At 43.4% G+C, this 27,742-nt stretch overlaps 1 protein-coding gene across 6 annotated transcripts; it reads left to right on the plus strand.

Annotated features, from left to right (window-relative positions):
* Positions 1-49: 49 nt before the first annotated feature.
* On the plus strand, positions 50-27,353 carry usp19 (ubiquitin specific peptidase 19). 6 transcript variants are annotated; one of them, XM_086214034.1, is made up of 27 exons: positions 50-406; positions 1,511-1,610; positions 3,220-3,606; positions 7,323-7,451; positions 7,689-7,825; positions 9,611-10,171; positions 12,318-12,711; positions 12,938-13,094; positions 13,194-13,265; positions 13,419-13,534; positions 14,352-14,590; positions 14,697-14,889; positions 15,558-15,691; positions 15,804-15,962; positions 16,069-16,179; positions 16,283-16,393; positions 16,478-16,579; positions 16,673-16,813; positions 16,955-17,073; positions 17,205-17,348; positions 17,985-18,373; positions 18,453-18,563; positions 18,658-18,874; positions 19,759-19,911; positions 20,049-20,215; positions 20,307-20,482; positions 23,684-26,159. In XM_086214034.1, exons 3-27 carry the CDS (start codon positions 3,387-3,389, stop codon positions 23,960-23,962), a joined length of 4,731 nt encoding a protein of 1,576 aa, XP_086070160.1. In that variant the 5' UTR covers positions 50-406; positions 1,511-1,610; positions 3,220-3,386; the 3' UTR covers positions 23,963-26,159. The 6 variants fall into 6 exon arrangements, with proteins under 6 accessions (XP_086070160.1, XP_086070159.1, XP_086070162.1 ...); XM_086214035.1 differs by lacking the exon at positions 50-406 and adding an exon at positions 839-856; XM_086214033.1 differs by lacking the exon at positions 1,511-1,610.
* The last annotated feature ends 389 nt before the right edge of the window (positions 27,354-27,742 follow it).

Genomic DNA, 27,742 nt, shown 5'->3' on the forward strand with positions numbered 1-27,742 from the left:
GGGGGGGGGGGCTAAAGGAAGAGCTACAGATCACGTGAACGCGCCAGCCAGGAAGTGGATTGTGCACTCGTCGTTTCAGGTTTGGCCGGGGTAACAGCGTTTGTTGTTCTAAACAAAGTAGGGCTCGTCCCACTGAGGCCTAATGCTTCCTACAGGCTGAACAGTTGTTTAACTGTTGTCTTTTTTTCAACCACTGATTTTTATTAGTTTAACAAAATCCGAAATGGGTCCGGGATAAATGAGCGAAAATTCAAGAAGCACCGTGGACTGCGGGGTTTTGGAGTGCGGGCAGGAGCACAGAGGCCTGCAGTCGTGAAGGAGCTTAGCAGCCGGCAGGGGGAACGGAGGGAGTCGCTGGCCATTGTGTGCGAGAAACAGGATTCCTTTCTCGCAAAATTAAAGCATAGTAAGTACCCGGTTTAGCGTCAATATTTGCTTGGTACTGTAACCCCAAACGGCCGTAAGGCGTCACGAGATGTCATGTAGTTTTAGTGTGAAAGCGGTAGCCCTGTCAATCCGCTTCGAAGCAGCTAATGTTAGCTTAGATGTGGCTAATGACTTTAAGGGTAGCTGCTGGCGGACGGAAGGCAGAGTAAGGGCGTTTGGTCGTTCTGTTTGTTCCGTGCTCTTAATTTGTCATTAAGACTGTTCATCAGATAAGTTATGTATTCAGAAATAAATTGCCATTGCTTATCATTCGTATACAATAATGGTGTCACGATGCTAACACCCAGGAGAGTGGGAGTAACGCCTTGTTCACGTTTAACCTCCATAAATCTTTTACCTTATACTTACAGTGCACTAGAGTCAACTCAACGGATTAACGGCACTAAATAAATATAACCGATAATTTACGGTGAGTGCAGCTCGACATGACATCATCTCACGAGTGTGACCTTAGTTTAACTCTACGGATAGGCGAACGGGGATGCTTCACGATGGCTCGACTGCTCAAAACACTCGTTCTGTAAAGTAAACGAACCTCCGCAGTCTGGCTAGCTAACCAGGCTCAAGCTAACGGCACCGAAACGGAGAGCGTTGTCTGATGGGAGCCGCTGTAATTTAATTACAACTACAGGTTAAGTCTGTCTGCTGACTGCTTTATATAATGTCTGTTTGGAGAAGAGAATTGAGACGGCAGTCAAAATTCAGAATCATCTCCCGTAAAGATCCCAGTATTATTGACAACTGTGACATCACAATATTCTGCCACGGTGACATCAAAGGTGATCAAGCCACATGCACATAGCTTGATATCGGACTCCTGACTGTCACATCAGGCCGTGGACTATTAGACCTCAAACTCCTCACCATCCAGTCCAGGCAGCAACAACACACACCACATTTGTCTTGGATCTGAAACAACTGTTGATTTAAAGTTAGCGAAGTTGTGTATTAATAAATCCAAATGTTAATGATGATGCTGCTGTAAATTAAGAACAGATTAAGATAATATGTTTCCTGTTATGCTATTGCAGCAAAAAATATCTGAAATGTTTTATCTCACCAGTTATTGTGACGTGTGTGACGCATTTTTGCTACGAATTCAGACGAGCGATTTCTCTGTGGGAGGGGCCATGCAAAACACACACACACTGGATAGAGAAGAGGTAAAGTTTCATAAGGGTGGAAGTACTGTACTAGAGTTGATGTTAACGATGTTCATTGTCATAAGTGCAAGTCTTGCATGTAAGGCAAACAACAATTTCTTAACTGCTGGTCAGAATTTTTCAGAATAAGGCTGTCAAATGCCAACTGTGACAAAATAATGCTAAAGTATTGCACAAGCTGCTTTTGTTTTGAAGGTAAAATGGCTACAGTAATATATACATGTATAAATATAGCATTGTAAATGTATGCTTTGTTTTAACTTTCAGTATGTTAAACTTGCCCGTTAACCTGCTTCTGTAAAATGTCAAAGCGACAGGAATGCAGCTTTTTTGATTTGTTGACCCAACCCGGACTTCAAATTTTGGCATTGCACCTCTCTGGGACATCATCAGTGCATACTCACAACGGTTGTTGAGTCACAGTCAGACTCGCCGGGATCCCTTGCATTTATACTTAGTGAGATAGTTGGTAATCATGGCTGCCCACTGGTACTGCACATGATATTACTGCGTATGCGCCAGTATGAAGACTGTGGGCTGATACTGGTGTTTAAAATAACAATTTGGATGATACTCACACTTTTGAACTTGTCAATCAAACACACATTGCATTGCAGGATTTCTTTTGCGTTCGTTTGAATACAAACCACACATGATAGCTAGGGCTGTAATTTTTACTTAAAGTTCATTTTAAGATGGTGTGAAAAGATCACATTTGAGCAGCAATAAACTTTGAAACGTTGTCTTGTATTTCCCTTGTTGTCCAGTAGAGGGTATGCTAAACCCATCAGTTTGGCGGTTGCAACACTTTGAGTTGATGGTAAACTAAGCTAATGATGTTTTGTTAGCTAATGGTAAGCAAAGCAGAGCTGTTCTGAGTGGACAATCGGAGCACTACAACACCTGAGAAGCAGCATGAGAATGTTGTTTTTTTTTTTGTTCTACATTGCGTATTTATCAACTTTGTTAAAGGTGATAGTCTTCATCCCGCCCCACCCGACACTCATGAAGCAGAAGTACCGCGATTAGTGCTGCACCATTTCACAGAGGTGTGCAATTACCATTATCGTAGAAACTTGCAGTCTGCTCAACTAATTGTATCTTGAGTCAATGCAGAGAATACTGACTGTTTTGAAATGTGCAGCAACATACAAATTTGATGTACAATAACAATACAGAGCTGAATTTGGTGCAGTACCGTTTTCCAAATAAATCACTGGTTTAAAATAGATGAAAAAAAAAGTTTTCCTATTGAAAATGAAGGCATCTCTGCTCAGTGTAAAGACAGCAGCAGTGTGGCACTCATATAAATGTAGTCTGTTGTACGCACTTACTTGCATTAAATTTCTGCCTTTTTTTTGTTTTTTGTTTTGGTTATGCAATCTTACTGGCTGACATTGTGGTAACTATTAGATTAATTGTGCTGTACCAGTAAAGATAACATTGTTGAATTCCACCTCATTCATCTATAGGCTTCATCAAAGTCGCACACATCAGCCGATACCGATGTTGAGCTGGTACATCGTGCAGCCCCAGTGATACCGAGCACTGACTGATATTGTGATAGTTTCTCCTCCATGGCTAAATCTCTCTCTGTCCTCTCCTTCAGGTTCCCCTTCCCCCAACTACCCTTCCTGAATCTGTTCTGGGAGTGTTCAAACCAGTACCATCGCCAAGATAGCCGGGCCAGGCAGAAAGAGGCACACCTCAGATCCAGACCCCAGCAGCGGTAGTGATTCCAGCGACGGGAGGCCTGTCAGTGCCAAGTGTCTGAAGATGGCCAGCAGTGGTGGTAGTGGGACAGTGGGCCGTCGTGGTGGGGCTCAGCATCAGCAGAGGGGAGGGGGCGGCGGTGGTAGAGACAACAGCTCCGAGTTGTCCTCCAGTACCAGTAAGAAGAAGCAGAAGGACAGGGCGAACCAGGAGAGCAGAGAGGCCAAAAGAGCGGCCGCAGCTGCTGCAGCCGTCGACGGAGTTATTGCAGAGGTCAAGAAAGGTAAGAAAAACTAAGTGTTGTAATGAATGGAAAAACAATAATTGGCAGAATATTTATTAGATTATGTGGCTGCTTTAATGAAGTGTAATGGATCATCACAGTGAGCTACAGATTACATTTTCTCAAACTCTGGGCTTGAGGTAGACTGGCTCATTGGCAGCTTGCACCTCTGCTGTTATTTTCTCATTTTCATTTCTCTCTTCTTTTCTTCATCACCTGACTTTTGACATCTGGCCATTTTTTTTTTTAATTGTTTGCTAGAGGGAGTAAAAGGCTGGCTTCTCCCCAAATTTGCTGGCACTGTGCCGTGGTTTAAACAGTCTTTAGCTTGTTGCATCAGAGAAAGCAAGAGGAAACCTTTTCATCATGTCAAGGAAGATAAGGGAGTTAAAAGAAGCTCTTATTTGACTCAGAAATATTTGTGTTTTTTTTTTAATGTATTTTTGATGGATGACTCAAGCAGATTAAGCTATTTAAAGGTTCCAGGGCCTCATATTGTAGGAGGGTAATGTAACATTCATAAAACCAAGAGAGAAGTGAGTAAGGAGAGTAAAGATACATCAAAGAGCACAGATGAGAGACGGTTTGGTTTTAGCTTCTAACAACTGGCTACTGGAATAAGGCTTTCCAGGCCAGCCCTGAAAGACACCAGAACAGTAACAAAGCATTGGTTCTTCTGTTTTTGAAGGCAAGATCACTGTGCTGGAAGCGATTTTGATGGTAGACAGATTTTTAAAAAAAAATAAAAAAATTGAGGTTCCTAATTAATCCTGTGAGTTTCCTCATAACAGCAAGGAATCCATTACTCTCACCCATCCCTAATAAATATCCCGAAGATCAACAAGATAATGTTTTGTTAATATAATGACAGTGTACATGGTGTTTCCCCAGTCAGGAATGTACACTGGCAGTGTACACTCTCCTGGAAATACAACCAGTCACCAGCTGGAAAGGATTGGGTGTTGCCTCTGACCTTTCTAGAGCGAATAAGCGAGCCAGACGGGGGGAGAGCGAGAGAGAGAGAGAGAGCGATGGAGATTGTGCGATTGAGCATTGAGGCTCTTGAGTTGTGTCGTAGACCAAATCCAAATCGGAGAGAGCACCTTGAGGTCCACATGCCCCGCCTCTGCAAGCTGGGAATTTAATGCGCTCTGTACTTCAGGGATGATATTTTATTTTCAGTCACTGCTGCAACATTGTGGACGCTATGAAAAATGGTACATCTTTTTACATTTTTATGATGGGCGTATTTTTGTTTCAGGTTTTATGGTCTGCTTTTAAAAAAAGTGTGTGTGCGTGAGCGCATGGGGCTTTGTAGTGTGTTCATTATAAGTAAAAATCTGCCGTCTTTGCTTTAATGAAATTGTTGTTACAGAATACTGTGCGTGTGTGTGTGTGTGTCTGTGTGAGTGTGTCACAGTTAATTTTAGATGTCCCTTCTGTGATTGCTGAGTTCACTCTATTCTGCCTGTGCTTGGGTGCTCTTGTGTGACCCCTTCAGCATGTGAGGGATGGTATGGCCTGTGTGAATTTGTGAGCGGGTGCATGCCAGTGTGTGTCCATATTCTCTCAGGGTGATACAAACTTAATGTCCTCATGGAATCAGAGTGGATGTTGAAGTGTTTTCATCATAGCCTGTCACATTGTGTTTAGATCATTTAGAGCATTCCCAGTCATCCAGGTCCCGGTCACTCTTAGGTGCTGTGTCAGTTGTCTTGAATGCGTTCCACCAAAGTCTGTGACTCACCCAACCAGTTAGCTAGAACTGGGAGAGGGATAAACATCTCAGAGAAAACTGAAACAAGTTCATTTGCGTACAACACAGCCCTTAACAGCATTGTTTTGTAGATTTCCTTCATGAGATTTAAGAGTTTGTAATTTCCTGGTGAACAAATAAAGAATGGCTATGTCTGTGGTCATGCATGGTGAACTTGGCTGCTCCTTCTCATCCACCCCTCCGTCTGGTTCAGCTCCACCCGCCTGTTTAAACAGGTGATGGTGAAGGCCAAGAAGCTGTGCTCAGGCTTCAGAATAGTAGTTCACAACCATGAGGGACATCCCACTGGCTGGGTTCATTCTGTGTAGCCACTGTTGTACACATTATCTTCCATTTTCTTCCAATAATCCAGTGTTAATTCCTCACACTGGACCTCTTGCCTAAGTGCAGTCATTCTGGAGCTGCTGCGCATGGCGAGGGAGCGCAGCGGCCACACGGATTTAGGAGAAGGAACAAACCTTTGTGTGTTTGGCTAGTTAGTCCCTTGTAGGCCTCCTGTTTGTAGGAACATGCAAATATAGACAAATTCGATGGCTCTGTGCTAGCTATTTAATGAGAGCTCCTTTGTCCTGCCTGACAGTGTGTTGTTTTGCACTCTTGCTGTGTGCTACAATATTAGCCAGATGGTACCTATTGGCGTCTCTCTTATTTATGGCTTTAGGTTTTGCTGAATCCATTTAGCTCAGATATGCAGCATCCTGTGTAATATTTTTGAGTGTAATCTTTCTACTCAGGCTGTCACGATTCTAGAATTTCAATATTTGATGCCGATACTAAGGGAAAAATTTAATACTCAATACCATTTTCAATACCACGGGGAAAAAAATGACAAAAGAATAGGCATGAAATTGTTTTTAATACCGTCTAGAAAAAAAAAACAGTAAATAACATACAAATAACAACCGTCACAACACATCGGTTAATTAAGCGTCTGACATTAATGTGTGCGCCTGTCGGCATTTATCATAATTCAGGGCTCTCAAGTCACACATTTGCTGTGTGACACGCATTTTGACCACTTCGCACGCATTACCATGTGTTTCTCACCCTTAGATATCACGTTTGGTCACGGTGAAGTATATGCCCGTATGTAGCATGTAGCCTAGCTGATCCTAGGGAAAGTAGTTGTCAGTGAATAGTAGGGGTGCAATGAAATAGTCAACTCATGAAACGATACAAAATACGGAACAGGGCTCACGATACAAAATAAAGATGAAAGAAAATCAAAAATCAGAAATGCAAAAATCAAATATTCTTTATTTTCTTCCTTAATATGCAGACACACAAGTTATTGTTACTTCAGTACAAAATAAAATGCTCTTTGCTTTGAAAAAACAAAATATTTGTTCTATATATGCTGTTTATCTCACCGTTGCCTTGTCTTTTACTTGGGAAGGCAAAATAAGTCCACACAACCGATTTGTTTGATGAAGGAGCGTCTGCTACTTGTCCGACCAAGTCTTCGTCTTCGAATTTTATTTAGTCATTTTTTTTATTTCGCGAAATTTCGCAACACCCCTAATGAAGAGCCTACAGCACAACAACAATCGAACTCCCCTGTTTTCACATCTCACGCCCACAGAAAATGCAAAGTTGAGAGTGTTGATCATACTAATGCCTAATTCTTCAGTGTTGTTGAAACGGAAGCTTTACTAACCTCTCGCAATCCGGGGTAAAGAGTGGGGTGTCTGTCTTTCAGGTGTTTTGTCAAGTTACTGGCGCTACTTGAGTTTGTCGCCACTGCCTGGTAGCAGTGCTTGCGATACATTTGCAAATGAGTTTCCATCACGAATACTAACTTTTAATTATTGAATAATATCTGGGTATCAATACATTTGGCAACCCTACTTTCTATCACAGTAAAAAGGAAAAAGTGATTCTTTTAAGTTCCTTCTGTAGTTTTTGTGGTCGCTTGACTGTTTTTTCTCTTTTTTTGCAGATGTGTTTGTGGACTGGAAGCAGAATGCTGAACAAGTGATCGTCAGGCTGCGCTGTGGGGAGGGGGTGCAGAGGATCGAGGATATCAACGTAACCTTCAGTGATTCACACTGCCATGTGTGCTTCCCAGGTACAGTAACATATTGAAACAAAACCAAAAGCGGATGAATTATTGTATTATTGTTAATTGTCCAGATGGCTTTGATATCGGGACATGTGAAACAGAATCTCTGTTAGCCACGTACGTTGACATGTGCTAAATTCTTGGTCCAGCTAGTTTTAATTCTTCGCTACATATCTTTCTACTGTGAAAGTTTATTTTGTCAGTCCAATTCCGCTCTAACATGTGAATATCGTATTTTATCAGATGGACAGCAGTGGAGCTGTCAGTTGCAGGAGGAAATTGAGGCCTCGTGTAGCAGAGTTCAGTACAAGGAGAAAGGAGGATTCCTGCTGCTCATCATGCACAAGAAGATTCCAATTCACATCTGGCCTTCACTTAAGGTGAGTCCTCTACTACCCACTGACTACATCGTTGCCGAAGAAGTTAGGGTTCGGGAAAAACAGAGAAATAAATTACCGAGAACTGCTTTTATTTTGAATTCGGCTGATGAAATAACGCCGCCGCTGATAGCACAGACGGTAGGGGAACACGGCAACTCTCGAGTAATCACACAGAACAACTGTGCCGTCTTGCTGCTCGTGCTCAGAAAAACCCATGCTGTCCATTTGATGGCTCCTGTAATCGTCATCTTTGCTGTGAGAGAGGCTTGCGTGCAGAAGAAATTCCTTACTGCCCTCTTTCAGACAACAGCTAAACTGTTACTGAATGTGTCACAAATCTGAACTATGTGTACTGGTCACGGCGAGACGAAAGAGAAGATATCGGGAATAGTCACACAAGTCTACAAATATCAGGACCCATCCCTAAGAGTAATATGCTACATCTGTAGATGCGGTCTGTAAAAACCAAGAGGAAATTCATCCTTTTTGTCTCAGATGTTAAAGAAGTACACAACTTTTGGGGGAAAAAAAGACTCTTATTTTCTTTGCTAGAGCCAGACAAGAAGAACAATATCCTTCTCTTGTCTGTGCTGCTTTCGGGAGCCGAGATCAACAGAGACCAGCTGACCGTCAGTTAGCCTAGCATGATAAGTGGTAGTGCAGAGAAAGTGTATGCATTCCTATGTCAGAAGCAATGAAATGCTCTTTTCTCCAAAGATAATCAGAGCTATTTTCCTGAAAAAACTGCTGGGTACCATGATTTCATGCGCTACTCAAAGCACCTCTGTAATTCTGGCCAACAAAAACAAAAACAATCAAATGTTTGTCGCCAACCAGAAGAGCTAATCATTGAAGGCTTTGTAAGAGAGGATGCAGAGGATTACTTCTGGACCAATCCAGATCCTGAAACTTAAAAATTTGACGATTTTCACTGAGGTATGCTAAAACTTACCATTCACTTCCACTTAGCGGCGCTAATTAGCGGTCAGCCCGTTTTTGCTGAAACATACAGAGGAGAGAAGGTTATCTATCCTCTTCTCTGGCTCTTGGGAGGATGGCAGATGCAAGTCTGCTCGCTCATGTCTTTAACGGAAGTTTGCATTTCTTTCAAGTAAGGTTAACCCCACTGTTTGTTACGCACAAAAGCATCAAAGTGTATTTACTTCGGACCGCATTTGAAGTATTTGCCTCTCAACTGAAACTGCTATCTGAGATTCCTCAGGTCTGACAGCCCGAAGAAGGAGCAGCTTTGAGAATCACAGGCACCGTTTCCCTAATAATAACGGGACAAAGCATTTAGCAGGAGCATTTCACTTGGCCATCTGTTTTGAAAGATACTTCAGGTGCTTTGTCAAGTTAAATTTGTGGCTTTCACAGTTGTCAGCACAAGTTTAAATCATGGAGCTGCCATGTGAACTTACTGGGGTCTTTTGTCTTTTCTGGTTCATTTTCAGGAAATGCAAACAGCGTTCCTGCTGTCTTCTTTTTCCAACAAAACAAGTCGCGGGGCTCTGCACTTCGAATTTTTTTTAACAATGTAACAGAGCGAATTAGACAAGTGACACCTAAAACACAGCTTGGTAGCAAGGCCCAATGATTGTCATGTGTAATTTTCAGCAAGACAGTATGCAGTCTTTGCATCGTTCTAGTTCTTTTTTATAATTTTTGCATGGTATAAGATCATTATGACCCCGTACCACTGGATTTTAGTGGCATTTGTACTTCGGTTCTCAGCTCTGGTTAAATAATAATAATAATAAAAAATCTCTCTGTGCATTCCTTCAGTCCAACAAAAAGGAGAAAGAGGCAGTACCCCAAGAGACCAAAAATGATAAGGAGCCGGAGACAAGGACCGCTGCTTCGGAGTCATCAGACAATCCCAAGCTGTCGTCCTCACAGCCAGCGCTTCAACCTCAGCCTCCCTCCTCCCCAGCACAGAGCGAGTCCAGGCGCAGCAGTGGTAAAGCTGAGCGAGGCGTCAAGCGCAACATGAAAAACAAACAGGCTTGTGACAAGGCCACTGCAGACACTGTAGGGGTGAAAGGTGGAGATGCTGCTGCCAGCAAGACTGTTACAAAAGGCGACCAGCAGCCTCAGGAACCTAGTGCCAAGCGCACCATTGCACACCTGCCCAACAACACCAAGGAGTCTGCGTCGCCTGCTGACAGGGACATACGCACTGTCAAGTCTTCAGTGACCAGCAGTAAAGCTCCAAAAGTACCTCTGTCCGCTAGTCGTAGCCCACAGACTAAACATGGGGATGGAGACAACAGAGTAGAGAGATTAGACCAGGAACATAAACCTGGAGTTGGCGTCACTGCTGCCAGCCATACCAGCAAAACTCAGGTGAGCAAAATTCTCATTTCTCAGACGCATTTCTGTGCCGGTGTGAACTTACTTCAACTTTTTAAACGCACTCTGGACATGTCACAAAAGGGTGAAGGCAGGTGTAATGAACATTTTATTCAGTAGGTGGTTGATCTCTGGTGTTGTGCATGTGGGCTCCCTGAAGTGGCTGTGAGAATGAGTTGAATTGGACTGTAATTACATCTGTGTTTACCCTGCTAAATGTTAAAATGGCTGCTGTGAAAAGGACCAGAGCCACCGCACGTACTGTCTTCACCAATCTGAAGCTTCAAGCGACTGATCTTACACCTCGTGACCAGGATATCTGTCAGTCTTCCGGGCAAATCTAATTTTGCTTTCAATTTTATTTTGCTAAACACTCTTTTGTAAAGCACTTCATGATCGTGAAAGCTGAAACCCAAGACGAACGCAGGAATTGCGCTGCGGTTCATCCACGGTGAAGGTCGTGTAGGTTGTAGAAATTAACATGATAATGAATGGATCGTGGGAAGTGAAATAGGAAATCAATAACAAGCAAAATAACCAGCAGATCAAACAGTTTCACACAGGAGGGACACAGCATCTCATCGACTGTGATACAAGCCATCAAGAACAGAATCAATGTCTGTTTTATTAGACCATAAAGTGACGTTCGGAGCGTCGTCACAGTTATATGTTTATTTACTGTTGCTCAACGAAAAAAGAGAAGAGGGCATGGAATAAAGAACAGAGTAAGTTCCTATCACCTGATTGTCTTCCAGTTTTTTTCCGCACGCAGCAAAAACAGTCAGTGAAATTTGTGAAATGTGTTACTGGATGGATTTGGATCTTTTTTTTTCCTGCTGAGAACTCAGCACATCTCATACTGACATACTTATTATCATGTAAACCACAATAGGTGGAGTGATGCACACGAGGGAATAATTCCTTCATGTGTGCAGCAGATGGATGAGTTATTCACACGGGCTAACAACCTTCACACAGAGTCAAACAGCCTCAGAACCGATCCATAGTAAAGCACCGGGAACTAAAAAAAAAACTGCATACACATCCTGTGTGGAGTTCATTGGTCGACTGAATACGTACACAAATGAAACCCACCACGATTAATCGCACTCCTTTCCTTTCACTCACACAAAGTGATGTTTTCTCCGCGAGTCGGCTTGTTTCATAACTGATCCATTTCATCTTGTGGAGCTTGACGCATGCGTCTGTGCCGGAGGTCAGAGTGAAAGGTGTGTGTGTGTGTGTGTGTGTGTTTGTGTGTGTGTGTGTGCACGCGCATTCTTGTACTTGCTACATATTGAGGACTAGAATATCTATTGTCAAGACTTGGTTTTAGGGCCAAGGTTAGAATTCCATCCATCTATATTGTGCACGTACTTAAAAAAGCGGAGTTAACCAATACCGATGGCACGCTGATATCGTGCATCCGTGGATTGAGGTATTTCTTTTTTGCACTTTCAGATATGAGGCACATTTTAGCTTGCTAACCTTACTGTGCTACATTACTACTAATTTACAAAAAGTATTGAGGTCTTTACTCACCCTCATATGAACTCCAAAGAAGCTATGAATATAATTCTACCTAAAATACAGTGTGCTTAGAAAAATAATGCCCTTGAAATGAATTCAGTGACTTTCATTTTCACATTAATGCTGACTTCCTGCTTAACAGGCCTTTGCATCAAAATAGGACTTGAAATAATCTGCGACACCTGAAATATGCTGTGACACTGGATTTGGAGAGTTTATTGACCTTATTGTTGTGATGCAGCGAGTCTCATTTTGCTGTCTTTGCATCACTTGTTATGAATCTTGTTATAAATCATAAATACTTGCAGACAATAATAGATGATGATCCATTTGGGGGCTCTAGGTGTTTGCTGTCTGCTTCAAGGTTTTCATTTTACGTCGATTGATAAGGTCACACTGCAGCCGTATCCAGGACATTTTTTGGACAGGCAGAAACAAAGAAGTCTTTGACTCATAACAGAACTGTCCGTCAGTGAATATTGTCTTGTTTGACAAAAAGCTGACTGTCAACAAGGTAAATATTGGGTGATGTCAGTGTATGGCAGACAAAGCAATGCATCAATAATAAGCTGCGTTTTTGTTTTGTTTTTTTTTCCTTCCCCTGACTCAGGTGACCGAGAAGCTAAATCAGTCCTCAGACAGCGAGCACATGTCTGGACTGACGGCAGAGGGCAGCGAAAACCAACCAGCAGCTCCCGTTAGCACAAGTGAGTGCCACAAAGCTTTGGGCTCGAACAACCAAGCAGACGTGGCCGGCGTGGAAAGACTGGGAGATAGAACTGACTCTGAGCCAGAGAAAAAGTCTGCCGAGCAAGAATCTGTGCAGGATACTCTCATCAGCCAGCAGCTTGGATCAAGAGAGGTGGGTTCAGTGCAAGTTGTCGGCATGGCCGCCAAACAAGACCTGACTGCTCGTCTAAGTCAGAGGCAGGGCAGCTGTGATGAAGAGGAGAAGCGGGACCAGTCGAAAGAGGAGCCATCTCTGGAGATGAAGCAACAGGAAGGTCAGTTTTGGGAAGGATTAACGGATTATTGGATTATCACGCATGTGTGTTGGATTGTCATTTGATTGAAATGAAGTGCAAGAGAAGAAACAACTGCAATAACTTGTACTATTGGCAAAAACACAACTAACATTGACGTACGATCTCTGTAGCAGTTCTAACTCTTCGGTTGACTATAATTCAGTTGCTCTTAGTCATTTTACTCTTCCGTGGCCCCTCCCAACAGCCCCAGAGTCGATGGTGAACTTGCAGTTTGTGAAGAATGATTCGTACGAGAAGGGCACGGACCTGATAGTGGTGAACGTTTACATGAAAGGCATCTGCAGGGAAACAGCCAGGGTCATCTTCAGGGAACAAGACTTCACCCTCATCTTCCAGACAAGGTACTGGATGCCGGCGCATACATAAATCTGGTTGTGCTGCAGTTTGGCTCATTTTACCATTCAGTGATGGTATTGTGTTTTTTCTTTACCTTTTGGCAGTGATGCTAACTTCCTGCGGCTTCATTCAGACTGTGGACCAAACACAGTCTTCAAGTGGCAGGTCAAACTCAGGTACTTGTTGCCAGTTGTCACCAGTGCTGTTTAAATATTTTCAGTCCCATTACTGAAACACTAGTAGATACTGCCAGGCCACTTGCAGAACATTGCATCAGGCTGGTTTAGCCTTTGAATCCGACCTGTCAACGTGTGTGTCCTGTGCTCCAGGAACCTGATCCAGCCAGAGCTGTGCAGCTACTCCTTCACGCCTTCTCGACTGGACATCACCCTGAAGAAGAGACACAGCCAGCGCTGGGGGGGTCTGGAGGCCCCTGCAACACAAGGTCTGCTGCCAGGCTTCTACTTGTACGATTACAATATGTTGATGGAGTTTTATGTCATGACATTCACTATCCAAGCTGATCTCAAATGGAGGGGAGCATCTTAAAACTTAACAAACACTTGGGGGAGAAAAACTAAATGTTCAAGCCTTAATCGTGTTTTCAGCATCAGTAAGTGTCATGGCCCTGTGATTTCTCCAGGGCAACAGTGTCAACTACTTTCTCTTTCATGAATTGCAAAATGGTTAAAATGAAAGGTGTTTGTACGCCCCGCCGTGAAAATTTACAGTGCTACTCGCACGCAGTTGCCCAAAAATTAAGAGGGATAAAAAATAAAGCACTCTGAATCTGGCAACTAATTCGCTAGAAAATGTCCACACATGGCTTCAGGCTATCAGGCCAAAATGCAGTGGAATTACTCACTGAAAATAGCTCTCCAACATGATTTACTTCACTGGTCCACAAAGAATATAAAACTCCTGGCCACTTTAGTGATAAACAGCCAGTTCTACACATGTAACACAGCGCTGTCCTCACTAGTTCCTTCCTTGTCTGCCTTGTGAATGTGTTCTAAGCCAGTACATACAACCAAACATTTTTTTCAGCAGAGTTTTTCTCTTTTCCTCCAGTATTTATAACTATATGATGTACTTCCAGGAAACTTCAGAGTCTCGGGATAAAACATTCCGAAGATCACTTATCAAATCAGTAGACTTAAACAAAGAGTCGATTGCTTAAGTTACTGAGCTGATACATGATTTGCTCAGGTTGTTCTTGACCTTTATTTTCTAACCACAAGCTCCATTCTCCTCTGTTTAAGGTGCAGTGGGTGGCGCCAAGGTTGCTGTGCCCTCCAGCCCTGCCTGCATGGAGAAGAGCCAGCCAGGCAGCAGCCAGCACAGCCTGCCAGCCAAGGAGGAGCCGCCACGGGTTGGCGAGGAGAAACCAAAGACCCCCAAGGCTTCTCCCAGAGTAGAGGATGGGGGTCTGGATACTGTGACTCCACGCGCAGTCTCTGAACATGTTGCTATCACCAAGCCAGAGCCCACTGTGACAGCAGTGAGTTGTTTTCTCAAGACACTGTTAATGTTAAGTTTTGTTGAGTGAAAGATTTTCAACATTCAAGTTTCAAGGTGAAGATTAATGCATATCTTTCTTGTCTCAGCCTAAACCTACATGCATGGTGCAGCCCATGACCCATGCACCTCCTGCCAGCAATGAGCGCCATGAAGAAGAGGAGGAGAAGAAGGTGTGCCTGCCCGGTTTTACAGGATTGGTCAACCTTGGCAACACCTGCTTCATGAACAGTGTTATCCAATCCCTGTCCAACACCAGAGAACTCAGGGATTACTTCCACGGTAAAAAATATTTAAAAAATACTGATGGGTGTGAGTGTCTTTTGCATTTATGGTTTTTAAGCTGTACAACCTGTTTTGATGTTAGAAAATATAACAGGGTGTATTTTATTGAGTGCAATAACTGCGACAACCGATTAATGCTCTTTAGTATTTGCAACCTTTTAAAGCAAATGCCAGAAACTGGTGCCAAATAGCCCACAGGGGCATCAACTTAATCTTCATACCTATAATTATGTTGCAACTGATCCAACTGAAGCATTTCAAAGTGCATAAATGCTGCAAAATCAGGTCACCTACTTCCTCTGACATGGCACCTGATGAAGTGTGTTTTTTTGTGTATTTATATGGTAAATATGAGACAATAGACAGTATATCTTTATCCAAAAATGGAGGTTTCAAGTTTATAGGTGTAGACACAAGTCTATTGAATCAAATGTACCTATAGTCAGTTGATACATTTTTAATGGTTTGTCAACGATTGTCTATAGAACGCCTTGATATTTCTCAAAATTTTCCACAAACCTCTGCTGGGGATTAAGGATGAATTAGAAAGATGTAGGAGATGAAAGGTCAAGGTCACTTTATCAGGCAAACATTGCACAGAAAGACAACCATGATGCTGTAATGGCTCTGGTGGTCTCACGTCTGTATGCACTGTGTCCCTGCAGATCGAGCATTCGAGGCAGAAATCAACTGCAATAATCCCCTTGGAACAGGGGGCCGGCTAGCTATTGGCTTTGCTGTGTTGCTGAGGGCCCTGTGGAAAGGAACACATCATGCCTTCCAGCCCTCAAAACTCAAGGTACATACACAGCATTCTCTGATTTATTGCACATTGCACATATGTTTGTAAAAAGTTAAAAATATTAACGTGTGGGTACTTACAATGGTCTTATTTATTTTGAATATGACAGGCAATCGTGGCCAGCAAAGCCAGTCAGTTTACAGGCTACGCCCAGCACGATGCGCAGGAGTTCATGGCTTTCTTGCTGGACGGACTCCACGAGGACTTGAACCGTATACAGAACAAACCCTACACGGAGACGGTGGACTCTGACGGTCGGCTGGATGAGGTAGGTGGTTTAACAGCTGGTTCCTGCAAGGTATCTGGAAGAAGCTGGTGTTGAGATTCATGACATCGGAAAACCTTGGTGGATTGGTTTGTTCTGTCCGGTGCAGGTGGTGGCAGAGGAGGCCTGGCAGAGGCATAAGATGAGAAATGACTCCTTTATAGTGGACCTCTTCCAAGGCCAGTTCAAATCCAAGCTCGTCTGCCCTACATGTTCCAAGGTAATGCGTAATAACCTTCTCTTTATTCACCTCCTTTCAATATTTGGCACCTCAATGTGTATCAGCATAATGGCTAACCTTGTCCTGCCCTTTCCTTCTTTAGGTGTCAATAACCTTTGACCCCTTCCTCTACCTGCCTGTCCCTTTGCCCCAGAAACAAAAGGTGCTCTCAGTTTTCTTCTTTGCTAAGGAGCCTCATAAAAAACCCATCAAGGTGAGATGAAACGTAACTAGTTACAGTGTAACATGTCAGATGTCTTATATATGACTAACTCTTAAATGTGTGTTTGTGTGCCAGTTTTTGGTGAGTGTGAGCAAAGAGAACTCCAGCACAGCCGAAGTCCTGGAATCCATCTCCAGGAGTGTGAGGGTCAAACCAGAGAACCTCAGACTAACAGAGGTGAGATATTTCATCAATTCAGGCCTTAGTACTGTGAGCGGAATGCCCTGAAACCTGGACTGATTGTCGGACTTGTTTTTGTCTTTCACTCAGGTGGCAAAAAACCGCTTCCAGCGTATGTTCCTTCCGTCCCATTCCCTGGACACAGTGTCCTCCTCTGACATGTTGCTCTGCTTTGAGGTGCTCTCCAAAGACCTGGCCAAGGAGAGGGTCATATTGCTCCGGGTGCAACAGGTAATATAAAGATGGTTTGATTTAAAAAAAGACAAAAAAAAGGCTTCAGTTTACCACGTTGAAATCTGTAGGAACCTCGTATACATTCCTGGAACATACATGAACTCTCTTGAACCTGCTCTCGGTGTGTTCACCTTACAGAGACTCCAGGTGCCCAATATCCCCATCTCAAAGTGTGCCTCCTGCTTGAAGCCTCCAGTATCTGAGGAAGACAAGCTCAAACGCTGCACCCGCTGCTACCGTGTGGGCTACTGCAATCAGTGAGTGGCGTTTGCAAGTTACTGACACATCACTGGTGGAAATGGGTTGCTCTGAGCTTCCTTTTATCTTGTTTAAAGATAAGAACCTAACTTTTTCAAAACTCATCTATTCTGTGTTCTTCTCCTTCCAGACTGTGTCAGAGGAGCCACTGGCCCAATCATAAGGGTCTGTGTCGACCCAACACAGAGTATGTGGGTCTGCCTTTGTTGGTTAGCGTGCCAGAGTCTCGACTCTCCTACACCCGCCTCACCCAGCTCCTGCAGGGTTACTCCAGGTACGCATGTTCAGTCATCGGTGCCTGTTACCATGGGATACACAGCACTGGCCAGACATCTAAATGTTAGAGCAACTCACTTTATCTGTAGCCACTTGTTGCATACAGTAATGATGGCAGTTGCCTTGCGCTTCACTCTCACAAAGAAGCCACAATCGTGTTTTTATTGGGTCAAGCCACATAGATTGATGCTGACTGACTGCTAACAATAACAAAACTGTCCAGAAGTGTCTTTGTAGTTGGTTTGCTTTCAGCTCAAGTGACTGAGCGTTATATTGAACAATGCACTTGAGTATGGAAATTGAAGCGTTTGGACGGTTTTGCTTTTGTTAGCTTAAAGCTAAAAATACATTGCTGGCTCTTTCTGCATTCTGGAGTTGCAAAAGAACTGATACAGGAAGGGAAAAGAATCTTTGTGAGCTCAAGGTTCCTATTTGTGAGTATTTGAAAGGCAAAATACACCTTTTGTAGTTGTGGGGTTTTGGAGAATCAAAACAAATTGTAAAATAGTCTCTATACTAAATACTATTCTATGTATTTGATTTGAATTAGGATCTGTTTGTGCGCGACAATTATCAATGATGTAGTTAGCAAATGTCCTAAGCTATATAATATTCCTAATACTTCTTTCTACAGGTTTTCAGTCAATGTGTTCCAGCCTCCTTTCCAGTCAGGTAGGACATCCCCTGAAGCACCTCAGTGTCGGGGAGATGTGCCCTCCATGCCAGCAGGTACTCCTGAGAGTCCTGGGCCTGGAGATCAGGCCATGGGTGGCAACACTGTAGGAGCAGGTGACTGTGAGCTGGAGAGCCATTTCCCTTCACCTGAACCCCAGGCAGAGTATGCCCAGCCCTCAGTCCTCCACTCCGGGGACTCCGATCCTCTCTCCTCCTCCCAGACGTCACTTTCCACCACGCAGACCACAGACTCAGGATTCTCTGAGCCAATCTCCTCTACTTCGTGCTGTCCTCTCGACCCCCATGCTGAAAAAGAGACATCCTGTGAGAAGACAGTACGGCCAGAAGGTGATACAGATACCTCTGTTTTAGTAAACGGTGACTCGTGGCCTCCACAACCCCTAATTTCTCTTTTGTATTTCTGAAGCTGCAGTAACAGGGTATCAACATCCAAATGACACAGCATCAGGCCACGCCAGCCAGTTCTACATCGCTTTGCTAGACTCTAACAATAAGGAGCAGCGGCTGGATGAGAAAGGTACTGGCTTTTCTCCTCAATAGTGGGATTGTCTGGAACTGCCAGGGAGGTGCTGATGCCTTACTTTCATCTTCCTCCTTCAACCCTTCTGCAGAGGACGCGCTGTTGGGCCTCCCTGAAGATGCCACCCTGGAACTGGTGTGGAAAAACAATGAGCGCCTGAAGGAGTACGTCCTGGTGAGCTCCAAGGAGCTGGAGTGTGAGGAAGATCCAGGTTCCCTGAGTGAGACAGCCAGAGCTGGACACTTCACCCTGGAGCAGTGCCTCAACCTCTTCACCAAGCCAGAGGTGCTGGCACCTGAGGAGGCATGGTAGGGATCGGAGCAATGCAACAATTCAACCCAGTTTTGTGTAAACACTTTGTGTTTCCCCACAGTCCAGGATTGTCGTCTCCACATTTTTACTGCTGCTTTTGTCCTGTTGGCTGAGTCTCATAATAAACAATCCCCTACCAATGTCCCCCAAAATGACTTGGAAGCTCAGTGCTTCTCACTAATTAAAAACTCGCTCAGTGTTCATTTTGCACAGATTAAAATGAACATCTTCACCTTCATAGGTCACAATTTCTAATTTTGAGAGTTCTGCTATAAGTTACTGATTTAATGAGCTGCTCCAGACTAGTATTTTTCCTGCCCATTCATCCCCAGCCTGCAATTACTGCCAATGTGCACATCCCAAACTAAATGAATTTACCCCTTTTTAGAGAGCACAATCGGGCAGGAATCGGGGAAAAAAAGAGATGCAGCAAAGGTATAAAAAAGTCAGGCTGTTCAGCTAATTAAAGCAAACCCTCAATAGTCAGGTACTAGTGTAAGAAAAACAACCTAGCCATGTAAACTAGGGATGTGTCTGCTAATCTGCTCAAAGTGTAATATTAAACCAACGCATATTTTAACGTCAACACCTCGTTCAGTTTGATTATCAATCTTCCTGACATGTTTCTCCAGAGGAAAGACACAGCTCTAATAGTGTGTCTGAAATAGCCTTTTGTTTTTAAAAACAAAACAAATTGGCGAGTTAGATTATCAAAAACGCATAACAACCCTCTAGGTTTCTAAACGCTGAGAGAATGTCGGAGTGGTAATTTCAAACCTGAACCAACCGACTGCTTCTCAGATTCCCCTGCTTTGACTTCCTCACTAGAACGTCTCGTGGAGCGATGTCCTTAAATGCCCTCCTGTGGTTGTTTTTGAAGGTATTGCCCCAAGTGCCAGCAGCACCGTGAGGCGTCCAAGCAACTGCTGCTGTGGCGTCTACCCAACATTTTGATCATCCAGCTGAAACGCTTCTCCTTCAGGAGTTTCATCTGGAGGGACAAGATCAACGACATGGTTGACTTTCCTGTCAAGTGAGTGCCATTTGAAGATTTGTTTCTACACTGTTCCTTTTTATATTTGCTACACATTGTAGAGATCCACCTACGGTACTTTTAACAGTGTTCTTCAATTGCCACAGCGGCGCTAATGATGTAACCTTGCCTTCTAGGAATCTGGATCTGAGTAAGTTCTGCATCGGTCAGAAAGACGAGATGCAGCACCCTCCTATCTACGACTTGTATGCAGTCATCAACCATTATGGGGGGATGATAGGCGGCCACTACACAGCTTACGCTCGCCTGCCGAGTGACAAAAACAGCCAGCGCAGTGATGTCGGTGAGTATTAATGTGTATGTTAGGATGCCTGCGTCATTCTGCCTTTTCCTTCTCCGTTGTACAACGCTCTTGACAACCTCTCCCCAAACAGGCTGGCGTCTGTTTGACGACAGTACCGTAACCATGGTGGAAGAGAGCCAGGTGGTGACGCGCTACGCCTACGTCCTGTTTTACAGACGACGAAACTCCCCTGTGGAGAGGCCACCGCGCTTCCTCCGACCCATGGGAGCTGAGTCACCCACTGCCATGGGAGCTACCGCCAGCCAGGTGAGGGCGCAACAAATACAAGATACTAGAAAGATGTTTTTTTTGCCCTTTGGCTAACACACATTCAGACTTTTTTATTTAACCTTTGGGTTAAAGGGTTCTTTTGAGAAACAACCAACTAAACAGGCTTCTGTTTACGTTAACTGAAAGGATAATCCTGAAAGGTTGAGTGTTGCAGTGCAGTTGTAGAGGGAGCTTTAGTGTTTTGGGAAGATTTTAATGAAACACTGGCTGCAAACAATGGATTTGAAATAATTAATAATGAAATCATTTATTCCCAGATAGATTCATCATGAAAAGGGCTCCATCTGTGATTCGGTTTATGTGTTCTACTCTGAGGAGTTGGCAATATTTGGCTGGTCCTGTGAGAGAAGCCTGTGTGTAAAGTGTCTTGAGCACAAAGACTTCTCACTTAGTCCTGACAAGCGTTACTACTCTTCACAAGCACGCTTGGAGTCGTTTTAGATCTGGGTCCTGTTTTCTCTTGTTTCTGGGTTTGGTAACTGCAAATGTACTGCAGCAGGGAATGAATCCATCTCACGGGACATGCTCATTTATGCCGCTGACCGCTCAGATTGTCATTCTGCTTGTTTGCCAATATGCTGGATCCCTACAAAAACAGAGGTGTGTCTGTATGTGACGTGTAACCCAAGTCTGGCTCTGATGTCTCAGGGGAGGAGAGCAGTTGCAGGACGACAACAGCGTAAATGTGAGTGAGTCTCCCAGGGTTAGCGGTGTAGTTGCACCAAATTTTCAGGAATTCAGCAAAAGAATATGAGAAATTGATGCACGTTTTTATCCGCTACTGTTAAAGGGATATTAGATCTTTGTTCATGGAGATAAACAGTTAGGTGGTGTGGTAATTGTCCTGTCCGCCCAGTAGACCAAGAGAGTGCAGTGAGATGATGTCATTAAAAAGCATGCCAGTCAAACCTCAAACAAACACTGGTTCAAACAAAGGAAAACAAAACAGGATAGATATAAAAGTTATTGACGGACAACATAAATGGAGAGTTTTGAAAAATTCCTGTTCCAGGTATGAACAACCAATATTCCAGCGATGTGCTCTTGGAACAGTTTTGCTCATGAGCAAGAACCCAGAAGTGGATGGAACACACCTGTCCTGAATGGTGGCCCCCGGTGCCTCAAGGAGGGCCCCACATGATGAGTGTTTCAAGAATTCACAGCAATACGTGAAATTTCCTCAACCACCGAACTCTGCATTGCTCGGTGGTGCTGGTGTCACACAATGGCTTGACGTTAGTTAGTGTGTGGCCAGAAATTCTGGCAATATGGCAACTTTGTGGCGAAGGAGGTACTGAGAAAAATGACTCTTAAAAGAAAACACAGGTCTGGAGCTGAAAGTCATAAAAAGAGGAAATTGGAGATAGAAAAAGAGCATGTGTGTGTGTGTATATGAGAGATTTGGTATTTGTGCTGGAACTATTTTGAGGCCACAAACAACATGTTAAGGGCCAACCTCCATCTTGGGACCAGACCTGGTGATGCTTTCATCAACAAACTTTCAATGACAGGAACAAGCTGAAGTGGCTAGTTGTACGACAGACGGATGAAAACTCACTGCTGTGTGCAGGCCAGCCAGTCAGCAGTGACCATTCTGACTACCATCAGTGGAAAGAGAGTACAAATCCTCCCTGTCTGCGCCTTATCACTCAGGAAACCTGCTGCTGGAAGAACGGAGAGAGCTTTCATTTCCAAAGATGGCTCCACCAGACTTAGAGCGCAGGTTACGTCGTTAGCTTCAGACACATCTGTCTCTGCAGGGATCTAACACCTATTGCAGCTTGTCAGAAGCAAAAACAAGCTCATCTCAGTTGGACAATTGATGCTTAGTGTTTCTTGTCCCCGTTAATCAACTCGACACGCATGGGGAAAAAAGGAACAGATTAATGCTTTAAGAATAACTACAGCTCAGAGCTTATCAGTTATAATGAATAGACCTTTCACTGAAATGCTGGTTGACCTCAGTTCGTCAAAACTCCTGAGCCTCTTGGAATATTTAGTTGCTGCGGTCTGGCTTGTTGAGCCAGTGTTAACGGTAACGTGTAGGTACGTTTGTGGATGAGGCTGGCAGAAAGCGGTGAATATATGGCTGAACATTCGTTTCAGATCAGTCTGAAAAAAAAATCCAACCTAATTGCACGTCTGACCTGTTTCCATGGTGATCGCATCCATCCATCCCCACCCGTCCATCCATTTTCGATACCGCTTATTCGTTAAGGGTTGCGTTGCAGGGCCATCGGGAGCAATTAGGGCTCAGTATCTTGCTCAAGGGTACTTCGGTGGCTAGACGGCCACTCTACCTTCGTGCCATGCTGCCCGCCCCTGCATCCATCTTGACAACATCTATACATTCTCGGTAATATCAAACTAAGAAGAATTAAGACGACACTTATTGGCCAGAAAAACTTGACACGGGAAATAAGCTGCAGACACTGAGATAGAGATTTTCAATACAAAACTGGTGATATTTGTCAATGGCTGAGGGATTTTCACATTTTCAAAAACTAATTTTCCACTCCTCCATCGAAATCTACCTGCAAAAGTAGCGGGCCAATGGAATCGCATGTGAAAATGAAAGCTAAAGCAGGTAAACTGAAACACAATCCCATATTAATGCACCTGAACATTTGCACTGCTGAGTCCATTGAAGAGGAGACGAGAGCATGGTTTTCACTCTTGGTGTTTTTACGGTCTGTCTTCGTGAACCTTTCTTCTTTCTAAAGATGAAATATCTGTATCCAGATACAGATATGACAGGATGCTGCAGTGTTTATCCTCTGATTTTGCTCATCTTTACTCCAAAATCAACATGAAATTGTACAACTGAAGTCTTTCATGTGATGTGGGCCATGTTGTTGTTTTCATCTGTGCTTTAATCCTGGGTCGGGCAGGGGCGGGGCTTTGGGGTGCTCTGTGAGGGCTTTCTGCCTCTGATTGGCTCAGCTTGTTTGTTTTGTTCTTCTAAACAATGTTCATTTTTCCTTCATCCGATTTCTGAGGTCGAGTCTTTCAAACTGTCAATCAAACAATGAGTGGAAGGCATGCCGTTAGCTCTTTAATCACCACAGTTGATTTAACTCTGAGATAAAGATCAGTTAAATGTATCTAATCATAATCGTAGTATTTGTTAGACCACGCCTTTTCCCAGAAGCTGACCCCGGTTTCCGCCAATCGCAGGCCTCTCTAATATGGCGGGAACTAGAGGAAGAAGAGGAGGGGCTCGACGAAGGCCCTCGCGGGCTGTTTCGCTCTGGGCTGCGGAGGCGACAGTCGCAGAGGAACAGAGATGAAGAAGACGAAGACAGAACTGAAGGGCGACGCCATGGGAGGCGGAGGCTGTCCAATTATCCCGATGATGACTGTGTGCGATATTTTGTTGTGGGAACTCTAGCAGCCGTGTTTGCCCTGTTGGTCAACTTGGTCTACCCTCTACTGTACAATTCCAACTGGACCTGAGCCTGATTGACAGCGTGCTTGGGTGGAGAAAGACTTGGAAGTTGGCAGGAGGAAGTTTAAATTTGAATATTCAGTCGAAGGAACGATGTCAGCTTTTTGGGAAATATGCTTGTTGTCCATTCTCTTCAGAGCCAGACAAGGAGATAGATCCCCCTCGTCTCTGAGACCCCCAGAGACCAGGTGACCACGTTAGCTTAGCACAATAAGAGGATGGGAAGTGTTAGCATCCCTCTGTTAAAAGTCATCAGATACACTGTTCTCCAGACATTTGTTGCCCTGATAAATAGAACCAAGTTTGTGCATAACTTGGTCATGAAATAATTTAAATTCACAAGATGTTATAATTTTATAATCAGACATATACCTGGAACTTCTCTGCTGACTCAGCGCAGTGATCTGATGCGTAACCTCAAAACAAAATGAAACCATTGTTTAAGAGCAACTGGTGCTTCTTATCATGGCCAACTTTCTCTGGACAAAGCAAGATCTCGAGTCTAATCTTATTGATGACATATAACAGATGTATGCTAATACTTCCCTTGGACTTCTTGGAGAAGAAGACAAATAAACATATGAACCAGAACGTTGGCGTTCCTTTATGACCCTCCTTTAAATGAGTCAACCAAAAGTCCATTTAGTAGAAAAAGTTCTGCATACTTGAAGTTTACATGATTTAACCCTTGCAAGTATATTTGGCACTACGTCACACACTATAAACATGGCAAACTAATGCACTTAAAACGGACATTTCCTGCCATGTACATCTCCTGAATATGACCTCTAAAGATTACACACACACACACACACACACACACAGACGGTATATATCCTCTATGCATTGTACAGTTGCTTGCTTCCACTGGGTACGGGTGCTTCTCAACAGATTTTCAAATCACATGTTTGACAAGATTATCAGCCTGCATCAATCATCCAAATGCTTCTTCCTGCATATGAATTCAAAAACAAGGGAGTAGAAGCAGAACAAGAAAAGGAGGGTAACAGATGAAAACACTGGGAGTTCTTTGGTTTTATTGCAGCAGGCTACAGGCTGATGCCTCCAATTCCAGCAGTAAGATTGCAGTATGGACGAATGTGTATTCTACAAAAACTGCTGCCTTTTGAAAGGACATGAAGCTACTTAAGGGTGCTGCTGGTAATATTTACCCCTTCTCCTGCAAAAATAAGCTTTTCTCAACTTTTTTTTTGTTTTACACAGTTTTTAAGCCATAGTAGCATCAGTTTTTTTGGTGTTTTTTGTTCTTTTAAAGTCTATTGGAACTTAATGAATAATTTAGTCATGTCAAAGCTAAGTTAAATAGATATTATTGATGATTCCGTCCAGCTGCCTGTGTTGGAATGTGTTTTAGTTTGTTCCCAGTGGAAAGCAGTAGAGTTTTTCATCGTGGACATAGTTAAAAATTGATACTGGCCCTGTTAAATATTTAATGATATTGTTTTTGACTCTAAAATAGTCAAATATATTTTAATAAATGCAAAAATTGTGCACGATTTTATTGTGTAATGATCAGAAATCAGATTATTTTAAACTTTTAAGCGTGAGTTCAAATTGTCCATTGATTTGAGTTCTCCACTCTGCTGGTGTGTGTGTGTTTGTGTGTGTGTGTGTGTGTGTGTGTGTGTGTGTGTGTGTGTGTGTGTGTGTGTTTGTTTGTCTTTGTCTCAGGGAAATCCAGGTGCTCCTCCGGTACCGGGGCAGTGCAGCCTGACCTGTTTGCCTTAAATACTCCACCGACAGACTTTACACTTGTTTCAAATATATGCAATCACACTCATGTCGTCCAAAACTAGTCTATATGGAAGCTACTGGTTCCCAGTGCAAAGATCAGTGAAGTGGGAATCGACAGATACAAAACTTGACAATGGAGACCTTCCCAGCACAGCTGTTTTTAACCTTCCAAAGTTTGTGGTAGCTGACTGGCTGACCCTGTATGAAGGCTGAAACCGCACATGAGTGAAGTGGAGGGAGACTCACAACGTCTTTGTTGATGCTCGTGCTGTATTATCTATGTATTTTAGTTCCCTGCAGTAATGTATCCAGGTACGTCTGGATCTGTATTCCAGAAATCATTGTACTCCTTTTGGAAATAAAATGTCCACCTGGTTCTCGTCTTCATGTTCCTTCTTTCACCCTCAACAGCGTTTCTCACATGAAAATGAAAGCAACTGGATTTATTGTCAACGCTGCTTTATTTTACAGGCCTCTAGCCAGTCGCTATTCGGGACAGACCTGGATCCTGAAGGACCGCCCACATTGACCCCAGAGGTGCCCTCTGGCCTCTTTGCCCACTCAGGGGAGTGTGCAGCGCCATCCTACAGCAACATGGAGGAGGTGGACTAGTGGCAGCCGAGAATGAAGGAGTCCCCATCAGAGCTGGTGATCCAGGGAGAACCAGAACCAGAACCAACCCGGTGACCACAATTCGTTCATAAGCCAGGAGCTACTGGGCTAAAAGACACATCAGTGCTCAGGTGTCAGACTAAAGGTGCAATGTTAGAAGATCTCGAGGTGAAACTTGACTGCACTCACTTGTGAAAGACCTTCAGATGCACATATAGATGAGCACTCCTACACTAGACTCCTACTACACATCAACGTACTTACCCACTGATGAAGACATAAGCTGTATAAGTAGTACTATTCATGAAATCCATATAGCCACTCATACACTCAGCAGCTAACCTGTTTCATCTCAGAGCTCGTGTTAGTGGCTCGGGTGGGGGTGGGGGTGGGGGTGGGGACCACTGATTCCACTCACAGCTAAACCTTGACCAGCCCTGGCTCAAACCTGCCATCCATTCTTAGGGTCAATCTGAGGATTTGGAGTGAAGATTATTGTAATTTGTACATTTTTTGTTTGTTTGTTTGCTTTTTGACGTATTGCCTGGTTAGTTTTTTTTTCTTCCACGTGTGACAGGATTTGAATTGTAGCAACAACAACAACAACAAAAAAAGTAATGGGTGCTAACCTACATTTTTAATACAGAGGACGCAGGGTTTTTCTGTCTTTATTTTGTCGCTTTATAAATTTCATCAGTCTTCTGTTGCTTTAGCACCTTTTTTTGTACTTTTTAGATATTCAATCCTGTGGATGCGATTGTCAAAGGCTTCAGTATAAACTGAAATGTGCATGACTGCATGTTGCTACAGGTTGTAACCCCCTGCCCCCCCCCCCCCCCCCGTTATATACAAACCCGCTACATGAACCTTTGCTACATTTCATGACTTCTGTTTAGCGTGAATTGTCCATTCTCAGCCCTCCCCTCCTCTGTAATGGACTGCGTATATTAAGTGGGATCATTAAGAATGCTGCTGTGGATACATAAATGATTAATATAAATAAAAATAATTTTCAGGATCATTGACAGTGTGTTTTCTTTCAATTTATAGGCCTTTTTCATCACAATATTCACACTTTAAGACAGGAAAAACAGGTGGAGTGACAATGAAGGTTGTATGCAACTGAATGGTGCAAGATTTTGCTTTTTAAAATCAAGATATAGAAAATATGCATTTATGTTTTCCACTTTGAGTTAATTTTTGTTAAACTGCACAAGACCTGGTCATATCCATTATTAAGTTTAATAGTTTTTTTTTTAAATGATGGCAGTATAAATTATGTATAAAAATGATAAAAGTTTCCTATGTACCACAATGCGATGTGGATTTTTTTCATCAGGACAGCGATTGGCACCAACATTTTTTTTAATGCATTATTAATTGTTGAATGCCAAAAATGGGCTTTTCAAATAAAGCTGTAA

Source organism: Aulostomus chinensis, chromosome 9 (genome assembly GCF_037954235.1).
Source record: "Aulostomus chinensis isolate RoL2024-O1b breed Wild chromosome 9, RoL_Achi_v1.0, whole genome shotgun sequence".
In the NCBI taxonomy this organism is placed as follows: Eukaryota; Metazoa; Chordata; class Actinopteri; order Syngnathiformes; family Aulostomidae; genus Aulostomus; species Aulostomus chinensis.

Bases quoted from the DNA above. Each gene is read 5' to 3' on its own strand.
- usp19 (XM_086214034.1), top strand. From the start codon at position 3,387: ATGGCCAGCAGTGGTGGTAGTGGGACAGTGGGCCGTCGTGGTGGGGCT. The intron at 7,826-9,610 runs GTGAGTCCTCTA...GCATTCCTTCAG, and splicing joins ACATCTGGCCTTCACTTAAG to TCCAACAAAAAGGAGAAAGA. The intron at 10,172-12,317 runs GTGAGCAAAATT...CCCCTGACTCAG, and splicing joins GCCATACCAGCAAAACTCAG to GTGACCGAGAAGCTAAATCA.